We start from the raw sequence: 18,990 nt of genomic DNA, 5'->3' as shown, positions 1-18,990 counted from the left end.
GATATGCTGTTAATTGTAGATTAGTAACTCAGTTCACGCAGTTTGTGAGGAGCCGTTTGGGAGCTGAAAGAGCCGGTTCATTTGAGAGCCGTGCCGTAAGAACCGGTTCTCTTAAAAGAGCCGGAGCATCTATAAGTGCCGGACCACACGGTGGCGCTAACGGAACGTAAAGTGGCGTAGCAGCAAAAGAAATCCGGATAAAGTGCAATATTTATGTCATACAGCAGGGGGAGCACGCTTCAAGCAAAAAAGATTCTTCATTTGATTAGCCGTGACCTCACATAGGCACCGAGTAAGTATTTCCGGGATCCTAACATTGCTTCTGTGTGGTTATAGGGCAAATAGGGCGTTAAGGATCACTGATAACAGTTTAGTAGTGTATCTATGCAACGTTTGCATTACCCACATTTCCTGAAAACACATTGTGTGGCGCAGCGGAACCGCTGAGGATCCACTGCAACTAGTTAGCCACATCCGCAGACAGGTAATTCTCCAAACTTTTGAGCCTCGTCATTCTCTTGCATCAGCTTATGATTATCGAACACGTCGATTTGATGTTTTTATCTAGTTAAAATGTTTTAATGGATGCCATCTACTTGTATCGTTCGGTGCTGTCTGCTCCTGAGCTGTTGCGTTAAGCTAATCAGAGTTGTGAGGCGTTCATGGTAATTCTAACAAGTGAACGATTTCAAACCGACTCACTGGAGCTGTTTTGTAGATGTCTAGTTAGCGTTATTCTAGCATTTAACGTCTTTCTGACATAGTTCTTGGCTCTAAAAGTTATTTATTTGTCACCTCTTGATGCTTTGGTAAGTCACGTGACTGGGCTGCAACAGGTGAGATGCCAATCCCTGTCAAATGTTCTTTCCGGGGTGCGAAGCTGTACACAGGAAGGAGAAAGAATTTCACTTTAGATGTATCAATAAATCAAACACACACGGGGACTAGAATATAAGCCCATCACGTTTCATTGCTAATGTTTGACGTCCTTCACTCACACGAAGAGGCAAGTGAATGCACCATTTAATGGAAATGCTTGAAACCATACAGATTATTAATGCTCAGAGGTTAAAACCAGTTCAAACAAGCAACCTCAAACATTAGTAGTAGCTTGAAGGGGAAATAAATCATTGAAGGTCTCTGATAAAGTTGTAATTGCTGTGATTTCACCTAAAAATTTGTGTTTTTGAACTTTAGGTATGAATAAAGGTGGTGGAAGTTGGGTCAGAACAAATAATGATGATAATGTTCAGTAGTTCAGCCACACAAATGAGTTTGTATCTCACTACAACTGCCCATACCTGCTGATTTAATATCCAAATTCCTGTTTTCACACAGTTTTTAAACAGCAAAGTTCCTTCTTTATAAACACACATCAGCACAGAACAGTTTGGGCGAACCATTCAGGTGTTTCCCTCAAGAAAACTTTGCTTTAATTTGCTATGAGACATTTTTCTGGCCCAAACCCTGACATTAAATCAGACTCTTTTTCTCCAGGCGTCAGAATTGTGTCTTTTACTGGAATTCATCACACTTTTGCATAAAAAGGAAGTACTTGAATGTTTTGCATAGGTGTGTCTAAGTTTTTGTACCATGCACCTGCATCTATTGTTTTCCTTTTTTTCTTTTTGCCAAACAATTCCAAATCCACATTGATTAAGGGAATTTATTTTTAATGTAGGAATTGAAGTCTATTTACATCCTGGAATCCCCTTTACATGTAACTACTTCTCTGTCACACCTATCCCAAACTGATCAAGTCAATAGTTTTACATCCAATCACACCCTTAGGTCAGCGATGCGCCGGCGTTGCATTTCTGTTTTTCTCTTCAAAAGCAGCGCGGTAGGACCTGTTCACGATCTGCTGTCTGTCTTTTTTCAGGTATGTCTGAAGTTAGTCTTGAGGCTGAGTCGGGGAAGACCTCAGCCGAGGACCCTCAGCAAGAATGTGAGGAGGCTGACAAAGCAAAGGAGAGTTTGAGTGAGGATCCGACTCCAAAGAGTGTAGACAGTAGCGCGGGCGGAGAGGACAGAGCAGATGTTCTGTACGATGTTGATATTAACAGCAATGAAGACGATGAGAAGGATGTGCAGGTGTTGGTGGGGGCTCACGGTGTTGGCTCTGGGAGGGTAGGCAGTGGTGGGATGGAGGCCAGACTCCGTGCTGCTGAAACACCCGTGGGAAACAGAGAATCTCCCTCGGATGCAAAGGTGATATTTTTACGTTCATGTTGAAGATCAGCTCCCTCTTCAGCACTTCCCCTCTGCTTTTGCTTATTTGACTTTTCTCTGTGTTGGTCTGCTGGCATGGTGGCGGTCTACTTCCTGTGTAATCAGCATGTTGGGTTGACATGAGCTTGAGGCATAGATTTGGACTTTTGTGTCTTTAGTCTTTAACTCGGGCCACACTGCATTTTTCAGCCACCCTAGACAAATGTATGTATGTGAAAAATGAGAACAGAGTCGTGAAAAACAAACTAACGGCGAACGTGAGGAAGGTTTACAGGTCTGGGACTGGCCCACCAACAGCCTATTGAGCAATCTCAAACATTCAGCCTCCAACGGTCTTCAGACAGTGTCAGAAAAGTCTATGACTCCGGTCTGCCGTCAAGCAATGACAATACACCAAGGGAGTGATGTGAAAGACTAGCAAGAATAGCATTAGCAACAATGGAGGACATGTGGACCACTCCTTTTTTGGAGTTTGGTTCTGTGTCTAAGGAAATGTTCTCTGTTCTCTCTTCACCGTTGTTGATTTGGGTATCTGTCAGGTTTAGTGACGGATGCTTACGGCGAGTATTCCCGTGACGTTAGCATGTTCGTCTAGAGTGAGTCGTACAGTTTAACTCAGTGAAATCTTGGGCCGTACAGCGTGCCACCTCTCCAGACTCCTCAGTGACACAAAGCTGTCCTTTGCAACAGTTGGAAAAACATACGGTGTGGCCCGGGCTGTGGTTGGTCTTCTGATTCAGAATGCTTTGCTAGAGAAAACAAGACAAGCTAGTCTTGATGGTGAACCTGGTGGCATTGTTTTAGCTAAAACGACTTGACCTTTTAGATTTTTTCGCATTCTTGCATACTGCTGATGCATATTTCTCTGTGCTGTTTTTTGTTGTGTAACATGAATGCATTTTGTTATTGTGAGGAGTTCCCTCTTTAACCGTGCGCTGCGCGCGCGCGCGCGCACACACACGCACACACACACACACGCACGCACACACACACACACACACGCACACACACACACACACACACACACACACACACACACGCACGCACGCACGCACGCACGCACGCACGCACGCACGCACGCACACACACACACACACAACTCCAACAGTTTTTGCCTCAGTCACATGTTAGAGATTTGGACCTCTGTCTTTTCGGTATTCCCACATTCAGGGTGTTGATTCACAGTCTGTCACAGTCACATCCCAGGAAAATAAAACCGACTGTTTTTAATGTCATTACTATTATTACACATAAAATGCTACCCAGTTATCAGATTAGTTTAGTGTCTGTATTGTGTAACACGATGCTCGTCTTCCGAGTTCCTTATTGCTGACTCCTAAAGGTGAACAGGAAGCTCATTGTTATCATCCATCCCTCCCATTGCTGACTGGCCCGTATCCAGGATACTGAACTGTTGGGAATCACAAACTCCAACTTGTCTCTTCACGTGCCTGATTAATTTACAGCCACTTGACTATTGCAAGTACTCCAGGAGGTTAAATCTGTTTAACAAGCTGCCCCGCTTACTGTCTGCACATAATGAGCTGGATCGGTTTGGCTCAGAGATCCTGTTATCACCCAGTGATCTTTGTCAGTTTCATGCATGTTAGGTTTTGGAATATTAACTTAGCTGGATGGCACGGATAGTGTTGGTGCAGCAAGCACAAGATTTTGATAGTGTGATAACCTTGAGCAAAAATACCACAGATCGACCTGTCGCGATAACATTTAACTAGGTGATTGTTCCAGAAAGTTTGGGATAAGAAAGTGTTGTTTGGAGGCCATTTTCAACAAATGTAAAGATAATGGCATAATAATGCAAGTGCACATTATCAAAGAACATTTATTTCTGGAGTACTTTTGTGGAACTGGAAGATATTCTAAAAATCTGAAATAAAACTAATCAAAGACGATAAATAAAATGGAACCTTGTAAATTCAATTGGTAAAAATTTCAACATATCAAAGGGCAGGATCTCCTTTGAAATCAGGTACATTGCACCATCTGTGAGTATGCACCAGCATTGCCGTTTTGTATTTTGTTTGTTGATTAATCAACCCAGTCATTTAGGGTTGTTGGGAAGTTCAAGACAGCCGTGCGAGACCGATATGCACCTGAGTCAAGTCTGCTGTCATCTATTCTTTTTGGGTAGAAAAAGCGAGACACAAGGAAAAAAAAAAGCCATGCAAAAGGAAATTATTGGACTCAATAATTTATCATGGGGTTAATTAATTTATTGGTTTTAGCGATAACCACAGATTCTAAGGGTAAACGCTATGAAAAATGAATACACTGAAATGTCGCAATATTTCACATTATGATTCTGAGTTGATATTTAAAAGTAGTCTGTTGATTTTGTTATTGAGGATTTGTATGCAAACATTTCTTTGTATTTCTTTTGTGGGGTGAAGTTCGACCGCCCGACTGCTAGGTGGCAGCAGTTTTTACCACCTTCATTCTGACGTAACAACATGATCTCGCAATGACACTGGATGTGTCTTGGAAGTGTCTGGGCTGAGTTTTCCCTTTCAGTCTTAAAAAATACAAAACGTCTGGCCTTTAGTGTAACAACATATCATATTGTCTCTCCTGTATCCTGTATCGTGATGCGTATCGTATCGTCTCCCCGTATCGTGATGCGTATCGTATCGTCTCTCCTGTATTGTGATAAGTATTGTGTCACCAGATTCTAGCCAATACACACCCCATTTGTTAATGTATTTTAGAGACGAACCACAAGAACAACCTTCTCTACTAAACACTGATTTATTTGTAACCCAAGAAATTTCCTTAAACGCTCGCCTTTAATGAGGTGCATTTGTGTAGCTCCTAACCAGTTAGACTGGAGGTCTTCGCTCAAGGCAGAGTAAGAGCAGAGTTTCTTGTGCTGCTGGTTTTTGGATTGTGTTAAGGCATTAAAACCACTGAGTGACAAACAGTGGTTCTGTTACCACAACCCTTTGAATGCCTTAAAACCAGCCCATGTATGAACACACGTGTTGCACCTTCATAGTTTTTGTGTAGGTGGAAGCAGAAGGATGCTTTTACCAAATGGTCTGTTTAAAGCTGATGTCTGAGTAGCTCATCAGGTCTGTTTTATCTGTCAGACAGGTAGATCTTTGTGTTCTGTCTTGCCTGCATACAGGTGTCCTTTGGCCTTTAAGTATTTATGCAGCAGCAGCAGTCATGCGATGCAGCAAGTAAAGCTTTTGTACCCGTGGCTGTTGGGTTCATTTTAAATTTCCTGATTTTTGTATGATTCTGTTGTTTATTAACACCAGCCATACTTGTGCACAGATCTGCGTAGTACCCAAATTACGCATTGTGTGGTATTCATTATTTTGTACTCATGTGTGTAAATATTTCTACGTATAAGAAAAACTCATACCATGCATATGAACAGCATCTAGTGGTAGAATGGGGGAACTGCAGTACTGAAGGTCTCAGTCGTCCACACGTTCCTAATCCATTAATATTTTTACTCAATTATTTTGGTGGAAAACCAGCTATGTCACACAATTGTTGCTAAAATCATTAAAAATACTCATATGACCAATGGGAATCTGACATATCATGGCTGATCTGTGTCATTGGAGGATTTGGCAGAGCGTGCACTCTGGAGGTCCTCCGTGAGCGCACTGATCTCCATAAAGGAGATGCTTTGGGAGCTATGCTGTGATTTGGAACCCTTTGTGAAGCGGCAAACAAACCACCTAGACCCGATTCCAATCCATATCCAATTATTGACAACTACGAGAACTAGGATTGCACGATATATCTGCATTAATATCGGTATCGGCCAATGTTAGTCATTTTTTAACATATCGGTATTGGTCCAATAAATAAAACTGAGCCGATATTAACAACCGATATTTTTTCAATCATGTTTCCATTATCTGTTTGAGAAGGTGAGGGGGTGATGTGTAGGGCTGAAACGATTCCTCGAGTACCTCGAATAATTCCAGAACAAAAAATCCTCGAGTCAAATTCTCTGCCTCGAGGCTTCTTTAATTCATGTTTCATTAATTCATGGCTTTGCAATCGCCCGGGGTCATGTTTCACCCGGACCGAAATAAGTGACGCGCAGACACACTGCACTGAATGCACACGTGAGTAGCGAATGTAACTTAACTTTCTCTTAAGCCATGGCGGACAACATGAACCTCGGTGGAGTGCGAAAAAGAAAAAAAATGTCAAAGGTGTGGGACCATTTTTCACGTCGTAAGGCGGAAAACGTACTCCAGTGTAAATACTGTAAAATGGATTTAGCCAAACACACCACCACATCCTCCATGCTGCAGCACCTGACCAGGAAACATCCACATGTAAATGTTACTTCTGCAAGCGGACTCGGAAGTCCGTTATATATTCTGCGGACACTGTGACGTTTTCATTTGTAGCACTCAGTTTCAGCTCACACCGTACGTCTGGTAGCAACACGTCGGACCTAAAAATGTGCTAAAAATAGCAGTTTACAGGGACACAGATCCCACCAGGCAGCCACCGGGATCAATCAGATCAGCTGGTGCCTCGATCATGCTGTCAATGATTTTTTTTTCTTTCCCCCATGAAGAACGCAGGGATTCCCCTCATGACCTGAAGATGTAGTGTGATCAAATATGGTTAATTGAGGGTGTTCCTGTATGTAAATAACGGTGAACGGACACGAGCACCTAGGTACGCACAGGTGGGATTTATCAAGAGACTGCAGAGGAACATGTGTACGAACTGACCGCATGTTAAATAAATCAGGATTTTGACCGTTTGTACGAACATTCTTAATTTTGTTCATAGGAAGGAATATACATTTGATGAATTAGGGCCTAGGGATTTGAAAAAGCTTCACAGAAGAAAACCAAACTTTCTTCTGAGTCAAAACCTTTCATAGTGGCTTTACAAGATTTAGAACTGTAGCTGAATAAGCACTCAGTGTAGTGTAGAGTAGAAATGATCATTGTTCTGCTTTATGTAGTAAGTTCCTCCAACTTTCTCTCTAAAATATTCTAGAAATTTCCTGTTGAATTGAAGTGACGCACATGATCGGATCACAATCTTCCTCTTTTAGTAAGCAGCTTTTTTATTCAGACTTCATCCTGTTAAAGGGGACAAACCATCTAAACCAACATTTTCTTGTTTGTGAATAAAGACAGCTTGGGTGGTCAAAAGTAGCATGCCAAAACATCAAAGCCGTGTGTGACCTACTGTTTGTGTAAATTAGAAAGTTTAAAAATGCAAGAGAAAAACGTCTTTTCTAAGAAACCTCTCATAAAAATGTCACAATGTGGAGCCCTTCGTCCTCCAATCTGCAGTCTCCAGTGTCTGAAGCCTTCTGGTTTAAACCAACCAATCAGCAAGCAGCTCATTAGCATGTTCATGTCCTGGCCAAGTGGGAGGGGTAAACCGCTCAGGCTGATTTTGTGGGTTTAGAATGGCTTGTATCGAGATTCAAAGCAGTGTTTTAGATTACTAATAAACTACATTCTTTGTCCCCTTAAGTATCCTGACCACGTTCACAGCAACGTTTCTGTATCATATCAGAGCTAAACAAGTTAATACTGACCCCATCTAAAAAAAGAAAACATGTTCTTATTGTTTAATGTGTGTGTTTTAGACCAACACTTAAGTTTCCCGCTTCTCCTTCCTACTGGTTGAAAGCAGAATTACAACTGTCGTAACCGCAGCCTGCTGTAGCTAGCGCTAACAATGAGCTAAAGCTAACGCAAGCCAAATGATACTAAACAAGCCACAAAATAAAAAAATCCACACTGCTGGATGAAAATTTTACTTACAAGTCCAGTAGCAAAAAAGCCAGGTCACCATCAGTCTGTGATTTCCTAGCCTCATTGAGCTCTCTCAAACTAGTGTAGACCATGCAGATGTTCACTCTTGTTTTAGCTCTTTGTTTTGCCTGCATGTGCATTACTTTTACATTTATTTCCAGGCTTCAACGTGATTCCAGCAAAAACGGCAACATTTTTCTTGTGCTTTTTATTGATGATCCGTAAACTGAAAAAGCCATACCAGAGGTTATTTATGTAGCACGTTTAAAACGCAGCATAGGAGCTGCCCAAAGTGCTGCACAGGCTAAAACTCAACACGACCAATCTAAGGAACTAAAATAGAAGATAAAAATACCAGTCAAAAGCAGATAAAACATGAGGAATACTAAGAACACATTAAAACAATAAAACAATAAAACACTAAAATGAGTCACTGTCTAAAAGCCAAATCGTAAAAGTGGGTCTTTAAACGAGATTTAAAAACCGCCAGTGATGGAGCCTGCCGAGCTCCAATGGGCAACGAGTTCCAGAGCTTTGGGGCAGCATAAACAAATGCTCGTTCACCCCACGATTTGTATCGCATCTGGGGCATGCACAGCGGCAGGAGGTCAGCCGTCTTCAACGTGGGTACATGGGGAGTGAGCAGGTCAGAGAAATAGGGAGGGGCCAGGTCGTTGAGTGTTTCAAATACAAAAGTCAATAACTTAAATTGTACTCTGAAAATGACAGGGAGCCCATGAAGATTTGACATAATCGGGGTAATATGGCTACGTCTGTGCTTATTTGTCAAGAACCTTGCAGCAGCGTTCTGGACAACTTGCAGCCGATTCAGGGCAGAGACCGGAACACCAACTAGGAGGGCGTTTGCATAGTCCAGGCGAGAGGTAATGAAGGCATGGATGACTGACAAATGCCTCAGTTTCAAGATTTGACTGAGGCGAGTAAGGCGACGAAGCTGATAAAAGCAAGACCTCTCATCTGAGTTTTTCTGTGGGGCCATTGTGAGTTCAGCATCCAGCTTTACAGCGAGACTTGTCACACACTGTTTGGGGTTGAGGGTCACAAACCGGGTGAGAGCCATGGTGGTTGCGGGGGTCAAAAACAATAGACTCAGTCTTCCTTTCATTTAACTTTAAGAAGTTGGATGCCAGCCAGCCCTTCACGTCATCTAAACATGCAGCCAATCGCGAACCCACGTTCTTCTCATCCATTGCTACATATAATTGGCAGTCATCAGCGTAAATGTGATAGCTCAGGCCATGCTGATTCAGGATTTTGCCCAAAGGCAGAAGGTAGATAGAAAAAAGTAATTGCCCGAGAACGGAACCTTGTGGCACCCCCCAAGGCTGTGGAAGACAGGAGGATGCACATTCACCAATTTGGACAGAGATGGAACGGATGGATAGGTAGGAGCGGAACCATTTATGTGCCACCCCCTAGCTAACTGCTAGCCTTTATATGAGCTACGCACGTAGTAAACATTAATTTATTTTTGGCCTAAAATAATCACAGAGCGTTTGTCAAGATTATCTTGGGGGGAAAATGTGATTCAGACTAATTAAAGAGACAATGTGTAGTTTTTACCATTAATTTCTGGAAATATCCAACGAAATGTTATTGAAAATGAATTAAATGATGTCCAGTTGTTGAAAAATTTTGGCAGCTTTGTAACATAACCATGAAAATTGGGTCTTAAGTACATGGAAGCAGGTCCAAGTCTCTGGGCGACACCATATTAGTTGCAACGTTTCCTTCTATGGAAGCCCATGAGGACAATGCATTTACTAATTTGTAACAAGTGGTTTAAAAAGTTTCACTATTCATAAACATTGTTTAATACCTGCTGCACACTGGAAGTAAAGGCGGCATGGAACTGCAGCAGAAAGGTTTACTCGTGACAATCACAGCACTCAAGTGCACACCGGGAGAGTCAGCAGCGAAGCGGCTTCTTGCTCCGTTCGCGCGATCACAAATTCCCTCGAGACTTCGGCCAACCTCCTTGCGAGATCACACTTGAGACTTCAAACATTATGATTTGTTTATGCAATCCGCCATTAAACCAAAAAGAAGGAAATCATATTTTATATCGCTGTTTGATGTCATATGTTGTTGTTCCTCTACACTGCTTGGAATAAAGCCATTAAAACACACCGCTGCACTTCTGGAATGATGCTGTGAGTAAATAAGACGTTAGGTCACACGTAAGCTTCATATATATGAAATTGCATGGCTGCAATTAAATTACCAGAGATTTCACACTAAAACTGTGTTTGATTTCCTGTCTAGCCCTTTGTTAACTGCAGTAATAGATGCATGACACGTCTCTAAACAAAGTAAAATTTTCTAGTGCAGAGTGGAGACGACCCATAGAAGCACTGATTTGATCTCATTTCAGAGAAAAATAGAATGGGTCAGATGCACCTAATAAATAAAATTACTAACAAACTCAGGAATCTTTCTTTGCTTCACTGTTCTGGTGCTGAAAATATCACTAATGCGGATCAAAGGAGATACACAGATGAATGCACCTCTTATTTATTATTTGGAGACTACATTTACTGCAGAGGCAGAGATTTTTCTATTGATACACGGAATTTACAGAATCATTTTAAATGTTAATAGGGGGAGACTGCAGGAGGGAGCGGTAAAATACAGGTGGTCCCCAGCATAAACAAGAAACTACGAGTCTGATGAAACCCCCCTGGTTTTCCATCAGGCAGTCACGGGGCAGCTCCAACGACCCAGTGGCTGTGCTGGGTCAATGTTATCGAGCTCAGTCTGGCTCGGCCGTGAACGAGCCGAGGCGACGTCGTGCTCTGCTTAAGAAGAAGTGCATAGATCATTTTCCGAAATTAAGAGTTGGACAATATCGGGATATAACTGATATCGGTAAAAAAGCCAGTATCGAGCATCCTTAGTAAAAAAAATTAAAGATGCTTTCTGTAACACAGTACTGTGTGTAACTGATATAAATACAGGAATAAACTTTCCATTTTGCTGTGGAAGTGAAACCAGTCCAACAGGTGATGAGAGCCGGATTCTCTTACCTGCTTATCTGGGAGCAGTCTGCATTATTTAGACTGGAGGGCAATGTTTGTGAGTGAAGAAGGGTTCAGATCTACTGAATAAAGTTATTATTTTTTCCCTTCTTGTTATACTTTTGTAGCAGTCTATAGGTAGTCTTTATGGATTAGCTCACAGATTAGGTCAGCATCCCAAGTTCAAGGTCACATCCTCCAGCTGCAGGCAGCTGTTTAACATGACATCATTCCGTATGACGCATGCTGTCTCCACCCTGTTCTACATGAGTGCAGAGCTGGTTCAGCTGAAACCTACAGTCTAGCTGATGTGTTCCAATGTTCTCACTCAATCCTAAGTCTTGTTTGGCTCCTGAGCTCACTCCACCCTTTAGCAGCAGTCATCATGGGCTTTTGAATCAACACTTTGATGATGAAATACAACACTGGCTCAGAAATGGCCAATATCCATCATGATCAGGTTAAATGGTCATCAGCTGATGTTGAACTGAAAAACCTGGTTGTGACATCACTGTAGGCTCCGTTCTCATACAGATTGTAAAAGGATTTCAGCTGACTTTTATTTATTTGTTTGTTTTTTGTGACATCAGATGTTTAAATGAGACCTGTGATGATAAAAGTGGTATGTTCCATAAACATGATGTCCTGATGAGAGTAACCTGGACAGTGTCAACACAGCAGGACTGATTTATGGTCGTCGATTCTGACTGGATTACTTTTTAAAACTCTGATTACAATCTTAGTGGATCATGTCTGATTTTGTTTTGGATTGAAGCTGTTTTTCTTCAGCAGTGTCCACAAGATGGCAGCCCACAGCTTTTGTGTCCTGTCCTGAATTTCCTTCCAATAACTCCTCTTTGGTGTTTCTCCTCCCTGCAGGAGAGCACAATGGCTGAGGATTCCCACAGGAGCTCAGCCGCTGAGATCCCCGTCACCAGCAATGGAGAGCTGGATCAGAGCCCAGAGAGTGTCTTCCAGAGGGTAAAGCCTTCCTGATCATATCTGAGGAATCTAAAGGAAGATGGTGATTTTAGTAGAATAATTCTATAAAGATGCTTGAACCAGCGAACATTTGTTCCCCATCTAAGGAAACGTTCCACTTTACAGAAGCATTTGTTAAGCAAAGTAATAATGTTTGAGAAGAGCCTGTTCTGTGGTGGGATTATTTTGATCTCGGCTCTAGCTGAACGCTTCCATCTGAGCTAAATCTCTCAACTGTTTAGGTTTGAACTCAGCCTGGGGAAGCTGAGATTCAAAAGCATCAGTGGGATTTTAAAAACTTGTGTTTCTTCAATAGGATGCTCACTTCATTTGCCCTGGACCCCGGGACTCGACAGAGTCTCGTGTCATGTCCAGCAGCTATGCTTCAACGGCAGAGGGCATCGTTGAGTCAGGACCATACAAAGGTAGGAACCCGCCCTCTTGTTGCTCCTGATTACTCTGCTCACCATTTTCTCCCCTTTGAGTGTCCTGTAGCTGCAGCTCATCGACCCGTCCAGCAGCATCAGCTGGTCACATGATTTGATTTTGTTCCAGCATTTTTGTGTCCTGTCTATAGCCTCTTTTTTTTTTTTTTTTTTTTTTTTTGTCTTGCTTGTGTTCCCCAGCTTGCCACGTTTGGAGTTTAATGAAAGAGTTTGAATTGAATTGGTTATTGCAGTAATTGATTAGGATGTAATGAGTTTGCTCTGATCTCCTGGTTGGACCCTTTATTCTCTTTCATCATCCAAATGCAAATGAAGGATCTCCATCTAGAGCCGAGAGCGGTTGAGACCTGCTCACTCCAGTGTTGCCATGGCTATTTTCCATGTTGTCTTTGCTGGTTGAAGTAGGCTTTTGTTCATAACATGTTCAGTATAATGAGGGAGAGGAAACACATGTTGGGTTGACCTCAGTGGGAAATTCCCAGTTCTACTTTTATGACTGGAGGAAAACACAAACACTAACGAGTGATAACTGTGAATATCTCCCAGGGTCAGTGAGCGTGCCAGTGTCTACAGTGACACCTGTAGCTCCCAGCTCAGCCGTTGCTATTCGCCTGGCGCGCTCCTCCAGTGATGGCCAGGCTGACGCAGGTACCGGGGGTGATGGCGTATGAATCGGACACCACTAAACCACTACTCTGCTCTAAATTAACTACAATCTTTGCTCCCTTGCTTTTACATTTGTTGTATCTGCTCCTTGCTTCTACAGGCTGTGCATCAATCATCAAGTCTTTGCTGCTTGTTTTTGGGCTTTCCTGTATTTATTTGTGTGTCTGACTGATGCATAAAAAATGGCCACTCTGTGATCTATGTGTCGAGGTATCTGGTCTTTCTGTCTAAATGTTTGGCTTAGGAAGAAAAAGGCTTTACTGTTGGACATGGTGAGGTTTCTTGCTGCCGATTTGTTTTTACTTGCAGGAAAAAGTAAAAATCCTAACAGAGCCTTAAAAGTGTGGTTCACTGAAAACATTTTTTCCCATTATTATTTCTGATTTCTTGAGTTATACATACATACCTGCATTAGCTTCTGATAGAAAATAAATGGTGAAACTCTAGGATTAGAAAAGCCTGACAGAGCTACACACTGTCACATTTTAGTTTGCACGTCTCTGCTAGTAGAAGTTAACCGTTGGCATTAGCAACTCCTCCACACAGCAGAATTCCTCCAGGCTTGTGTTAATCGTGGAGACAAAACATCAACGTTGCAAAGCAGTCAGTGGTAGAGTTGCATTGCTGTTATCCAGTCAGAGGCAAGATGTCCAAATATCAGGAAATAAGACTCCTATAAACGGCCATCATCTTCAGCGTCAGCTCTGAGGATGTTTGCAGCCGCAAACGAAACGTCAGCAAGGTAAAGAAAAACCTTATTTGTGTTTAAAAAAGAACCAAAAATGGAATAAGACTCCTAATCCTGCTGTCTGAAGCTCAGCGGTGATGTGGCTCACTTCTATTTCCTGAAAATGGTGCGCCAGAGCTTTGTGTCCCCAGAGTACGACTTATAAGGCATTCGTTCCTACTAGAGACCTCTGCAAATGTATTAATTTAATGAGTGAACCACAAATTAAAAGTTGTTTTAATTATTCAACTAATTCTACATTTTATAGTTAAAATTGGATTAATTTTAAGATGGCTGCAAAACCATCTGGTCTTGGCTGCATTCACACTAGCTGTTAGCTCATCAAGCCTCTAAGATGTGAACATCATTAGTTCAAGCGGAGGCTGTACAGGAAGTATCTCTGGAACACATGGGTACTTGCCCAACCAAGCTTCGTAACGCATCATTTTTACTGGTTTGAAATTTAGGTCTTCTAACCATCCTAATACAATAATAATAATAATAATATTCAACGCTTTATTTTATTTTTGTGGGATTTTACCCACTTCACAATTCAATTTGCCCAACTTTTGTTAAAATCGCAACACTCACTATTTATCAAACTCAAAACACAAATTTGCGAGCATCAGGCAAAACGCTCTTATCTGCAGCAGGAAGTCGCACCTGTCTACTGTTTATTTATGAAAATATGGTAAGATTTCTGTTTACTGGTAAACCTGCCAGGTTAAACAACCAAACGTCACCATGAACCAGAACAATCACCCCATTGTTGATCTGCTACTAATATTAGATGTTTGCTAATCTTCTATGTTCTGAACGCCGTGGAGCTTCTTGTTCCTAACTTTCACAGTCGGGATGTAAATGTTTTCATTCTGCTTCTTAACTTTCACGTTTGGGCTGAATGCTCGCTTTTAAAGTAATTTTTGTTCTATTTTTGTAGTCTTTTCAATGTAAAATCACTTATTGAGTGGATGACTGTCTCCAGACTCAACAACAGCCGATCCAAAGAGCGGAGCCGTGGTCCTGTCAGACGACCTGAAGAACCCAGCCATGGAAAAACTGGATCTAGTGAGAAAGTGGAGCATCAACACGTACAAAGTAAACCCCTCTGTCCCTGATTTCTTTTTATATCCGTCCTCTACCGTTCCTTTTTTCCTCTGTGCTTTATTCCCACTTTTCATCTTGTCTCAGTTAATTACAAAGTTGACCCAGAGAGACTTGACAGTAGGGCTGCACGATATTAGGAAAACCTGCGATATTCGATAACAGTGCTTAATATTGCGATATCGATATTACTCACGATAAATGAACAAATACTAAAGTATGCAGTGTTGATGTCGTCTGGCGTGTGACGTCTGCTCTGGGTTCAAAGCAAACAAAAACTAATGCATGAATTCCATTACAACATAACATTTTTATTGCAATAATGTGCAGCTGCACCTGCTACTGTATTAGCAGCAAAACAACAAACTGCATGCATGCAGTTTCTCAGTGACTTTATAACATCACTGATAGGTAATTTTAGATTTATCCCATATTACCTTAAAGGACGACACACACACACAGAGAGAGAGATTATTTGTAATGTCCATGAATCGTCATGCGAGAGCTGGGCGCAGAAACCCCCTCCATGGAGCTAACCAGGCCCCCTCTGCTCCTGGGGAAAGCCTTCAGCTCACCAGCTCTACATGCCCGCATCCTCCACGAAAAATGTTAGGTAATTAAATGTGGGGTAATAACCCTGGAACCTGAAATAACACACATGACAACAAGGAAGACATTTTACCCTGAGCCCCCAAAATAAAGGAGAGTTAACGCAGGGAAAAACCTCCTCCGAGGCTTTTCCCCCGTCACTCCCATGTGCTCGCAGTTCGTCAGGGGCTTTATTCACAAAGGATGGAGGAGAAGGCGGGGCCTTCTCAGGTTACAGAGGTACAGTTTTCAGTTGGAAACCCACAATCAACATCCTTGCTCAACCTTTCATGAACAGCCACAGTTGGCAAACACAGAGATTCATGAAGTGTCAATAACACAAAATGGGCAGCTTTTAGGCCTCAAAAAGGTACAATTATAAAAATACCCAACAATCACATCCACCATAAAACTTTTTCTGATGCTCCAAATACAGAAAAACATCCTTTACCAGAGTTTTAGAATAAATAAAAAATATCTGAAAATAATTTTAAATGTTAAATAATAGTTAACATCACTTAAATGCAACAGCAAATTCTCTCATTGCTACTGAGCATTTTCTCCACTTATGTGGTTATGATATAAGGCTGTTGCTGTAATTGGGAAGTGAACTGTGTTGGCCAAACTAGGAGAACATTAAGATTTTCTGAGGGAAAGAGAAAAACAATTGTCTACCTTTCAGAAGAGGAACTGGCAAAAAACTACATGGAAAATATGTGAAAATGTTTGTTTTTAACCCCAAATTGAACAAGTTTACCTAGATCTTAAAAAGCAGCTCAGATGATGAAACTGCAACTATGATTCTGGTAACAAGCTAACAAATTGAACTAGCTTCTCTTAAGATAACCGGCTAGCAGAGCTTCTGACTGACAGTTTATGTGCAGCAGCAAATCAACTATCCTGATTAACAAGGTAATAAAAGCTCATAAATGAAAAATCACTTTGATGTGTGGGGGAACTTTTCCAGGCCCTCTTTAGCAGGGTGGGACTGGGAGGAGAGTGCTGTAGCCTTTTAGCCGGAAGCTAACCGGAGCCTGGGGCTAACGGTGGGTTGGTTCACCGGCACGTGTCGGAGTCAGCCCGGTTATTATCAGCTGCTTAACGACACCGAGTGGACTCACGCTCACGTTTGAAAGCAGCGCTGATTCCAGAAACCTCAGCACAAAGTGCGTTCGTTAATCTGAGCCAGCATGATGAACAAGGGAACGGCGCCGCTAACTCAGTTCGGGTGTTGTGTTCCACCCATCCTAAGGGTCTATGTATAGGGCGGTCGTATTACGTGAACGAACCCATCTGATTGGCCGCATATCAGAAGGGCTACATTTGATTGGTCAAATAATACTTCCGCATTAAAAAACAGAGCTGGTTTACAAAAAGCTGATGTATGACACCGATGGAAATGTTTGAACCAAACATTTATCGCTGTTTTTGACGTGCTTTGCGATGGGCCTATCGCACGTCCTGTTATCGCAATGACGATAATTTGTCGATATTTTGTGCAGCCCTATTTGACAGCTACAATTTAAAAAATGTGCCATCTCTTGTTTTGGCTTGACTGATTGTCTCTAATCTTTGCTGACTACAGTAAAAGTGCTCCACTTGTTCAAATGAACTTAAATTGTTTAAACTGTCTAAACGGCAGTGTACCAGGCAGATCCTGTCGGAGAAGCTGGGTCGGGGCTCGAGGACCGTGGACCTGGAGCTAGAGGCACAGATCGATCTGCTCCGTGACAACAAGAGGAAGTACCAGAACGTGATCAAGCTGGCCCAGATGCTGGCCACTCAGCTGTCCCTGATAATGCAGACGCAGAGGCAGCTGGGCGACGCCTTCGCTGACCTCAGCCTCAAGTCACCAGAACTTCATGTGAGTCCAGATTTATAGTTTTATAAATCCAGGGATGTTAGAATCAAGCAACAAGGATGGCTTTGGTTAGACTGATTTACATGTCAGTGTTGACAAGGTTGACTTGAATATGGCCGTTCCCTCTAATGTTGACTTGAATATGGCCGTTCCCTCTAATGTAACTTTTCTAATTCATGCTGATTTAGCTACGTTTTATTACATCTCATGGTTTGGGGACATTAAAACAGTTACACTTGTTTTCTGCAGGAGGAATTCGGCTACAACGCTGAGACCCAAAAGCTTTTGTCCAAAAATGGAGACACACTGCTGGCGGCCATCAACTTCTTCATCTCTAGCGTTAACACACTGGTGGACAAAACGATCGAAGACACCATGATTAACATCAAACAGTATGAAGTGGCCAGGTAACGTGTTTGTTTAAAGTTAGGTTTTTTTCTTTCTTTCTTTGTTCAAAACACATCTTCATACTGTCTTCCAATCCCCTAGGGTTGAGTATGATGCGTACCGTACGGATTTGGAGGAGCTGAATCTGGGGCCGCGTGACGGCAACACCATGCCAAAGATCGAGCAATCGCAGCAACAGTTCCAGATCCACCGCGAGAAATATGAAAGAATGAGAAACAACGTTTCAGTCAAGCTGAAGTTCCTGGAGGAGAATAAGGTAGAATAACCTTTCTGCATCAGTGAAAACACATCTGATCTCAGACCAGCTTGTTCATTTTGATTACTCTGCTCCCACAGGTGAAGGTATTGCATAACCAGCTGATGTTGTTCCACAATGCCATCGCTGCGTACTACGCTGGAAACCAGGAGCAGCTGGAACAGACACTCAAGCAGTTCCACATCAAGTTGAAAATGCCAGGTGGGGAGAGCCCTTCCTGGCTGGAAGAGCACTAAAACACTCCTTTTTCAGACGTCGCTGCCTCAGTCATAGATGAAAATGTCTAGAAAAAAAAAACTACAGAAACCTCCTTTTCCCTTCAACTGTACTGTCGCTGCTTTCAAACTGTCAGAACTGTCCATTTTCTAACAAAATGCACAGAAAGATAGTATCCTAATGCCTTTTGATGCTTTTTCCTGTAGTTATTTAAAAACGCAAAAGACAAACTTTTGAAACTCTAAAATGACCTTTTTGTACTCCAGCATATGAATGTGGTTTCTAAGCACAGCCAGACCTGTTGGCATTCTTACGACAGCTGCAGGATCTAAGTGACTGCGGTTCTTCACTATCCCAACATCAGCCGACGGAAGTGAATTCCACCAGTTGTGACAAAAGGGGCAAAGATGCATTCATTTAATCACAAACAAACTGACCCAAGTGATGGTTTGTCATTTTGGGTGTTTTTAATTTATTTTCCTTGTTGAGGTTTACGTTGGACAAAGTTTCCACATAGTCTGCACAACCAGGAGACGGTCAGCTCAGCATAAAGACTGGGAAGAGTGGGATGGAGGTTGCATTTGTGATAAATAAGCCTTTGAGCAAAAGGTCAAGCAGCTTCTTCCCTCATTGCAGAATTTATGTGGAGCTGCTGTTAACCTCTGGCTCCAACAAGTAAATCAAAAA

At 42.2% G+C, this 18,990-nt stretch overlaps 1 protein-coding gene across 5 annotated transcripts; it reads left to right on the top strand.

Annotated features, from left to right (window-relative positions):
• Positions 1 to 221: 221 nt before the first annotated feature.
• On the top strand, positions 222 to 18,907 carry arfip1 (ADP-ribosylation factor interacting protein 1 (arfaptin 1)). Of its 5 annotated transcripts, none has more exons than XM_015964292.3 (10): positions 222 to 292; positions 1,883 to 2,211; positions 11,930 to 12,031; positions 12,348 to 12,456; positions 13,024 to 13,125; positions 14,856 to 14,968; positions 17,205 to 17,426; positions 17,673 to 17,830; positions 17,913 to 18,087; positions 18,168 to 18,907. In XM_015964292.3, exons 2-10 carry the CDS (start codon positions 1,885 to 1,887, stop codon positions 18,321 to 18,323), a joined length of 1,464 nt encoding a protein of 487 aa, XP_015819778.1. In that variant the 5' UTR covers positions 222 to 292; positions 1,883 to 1,884; the 3' UTR covers positions 18,324 to 18,907. The 5 variants fall into 5 exon arrangements, with proteins under 5 accessions (XP_015819778.1, XP_015819804.1, XP_015819769.1 ...); XM_015964283.2 differs by lacking the exon at positions 222 to 292 and adding an exon at positions 304 to 484; XM_015964318.3 differs by lacking the exon at positions 1,883 to 2,211 and having other exon boundaries at positions 239 to 292.
• Positions 18,908 to 18,990: the final 83 nt, after the last annotated feature.

This window comes from Nothobranchius furzeri, chromosome 4 (assembly GCF_043380555.1).
Source record: "Nothobranchius furzeri strain GRZ-AD chromosome 4, NfurGRZ-RIMD1, whole genome shotgun sequence".
NCBI lineage: Eukaryota > Metazoa > Chordata > Actinopteri > Cyprinodontiformes > Nothobranchiidae > Nothobranchius > Nothobranchius furzeri.
The sequence above is the reverse complement of the archived record's forward strand: the minus strand, read 5'-3'. Positions and strand labels throughout refer to the sequence as shown.

What these genes read in the sequence shown, in the direction of transcription:
- arfip1 (XM_015964292.3), top strand. Translation starts at nt 1,885, where the DNA reads ATGTCTGAAGTTAGTCTTGAGGCTGAGTCGGGGAAGACCTCAGCCGAG. An exon ending in TGAGTCAGGACCATACAAAG is followed by an intron (nt 12,457 to 13,023) that starts GTAGGAACCCGC and finishes AATATCTCCCAG; the next exon opens with GGTCAGTGAGCGTGCCAGTG. An exon ending in TGATGGCCAGGCTGACGCAG is followed by an intron (nt 13,126 to 14,855) that starts GTACCGGGGGTG and finishes GACTGTCTCCAG; the next exon opens with ACTCAACAACAGCCGATCCA.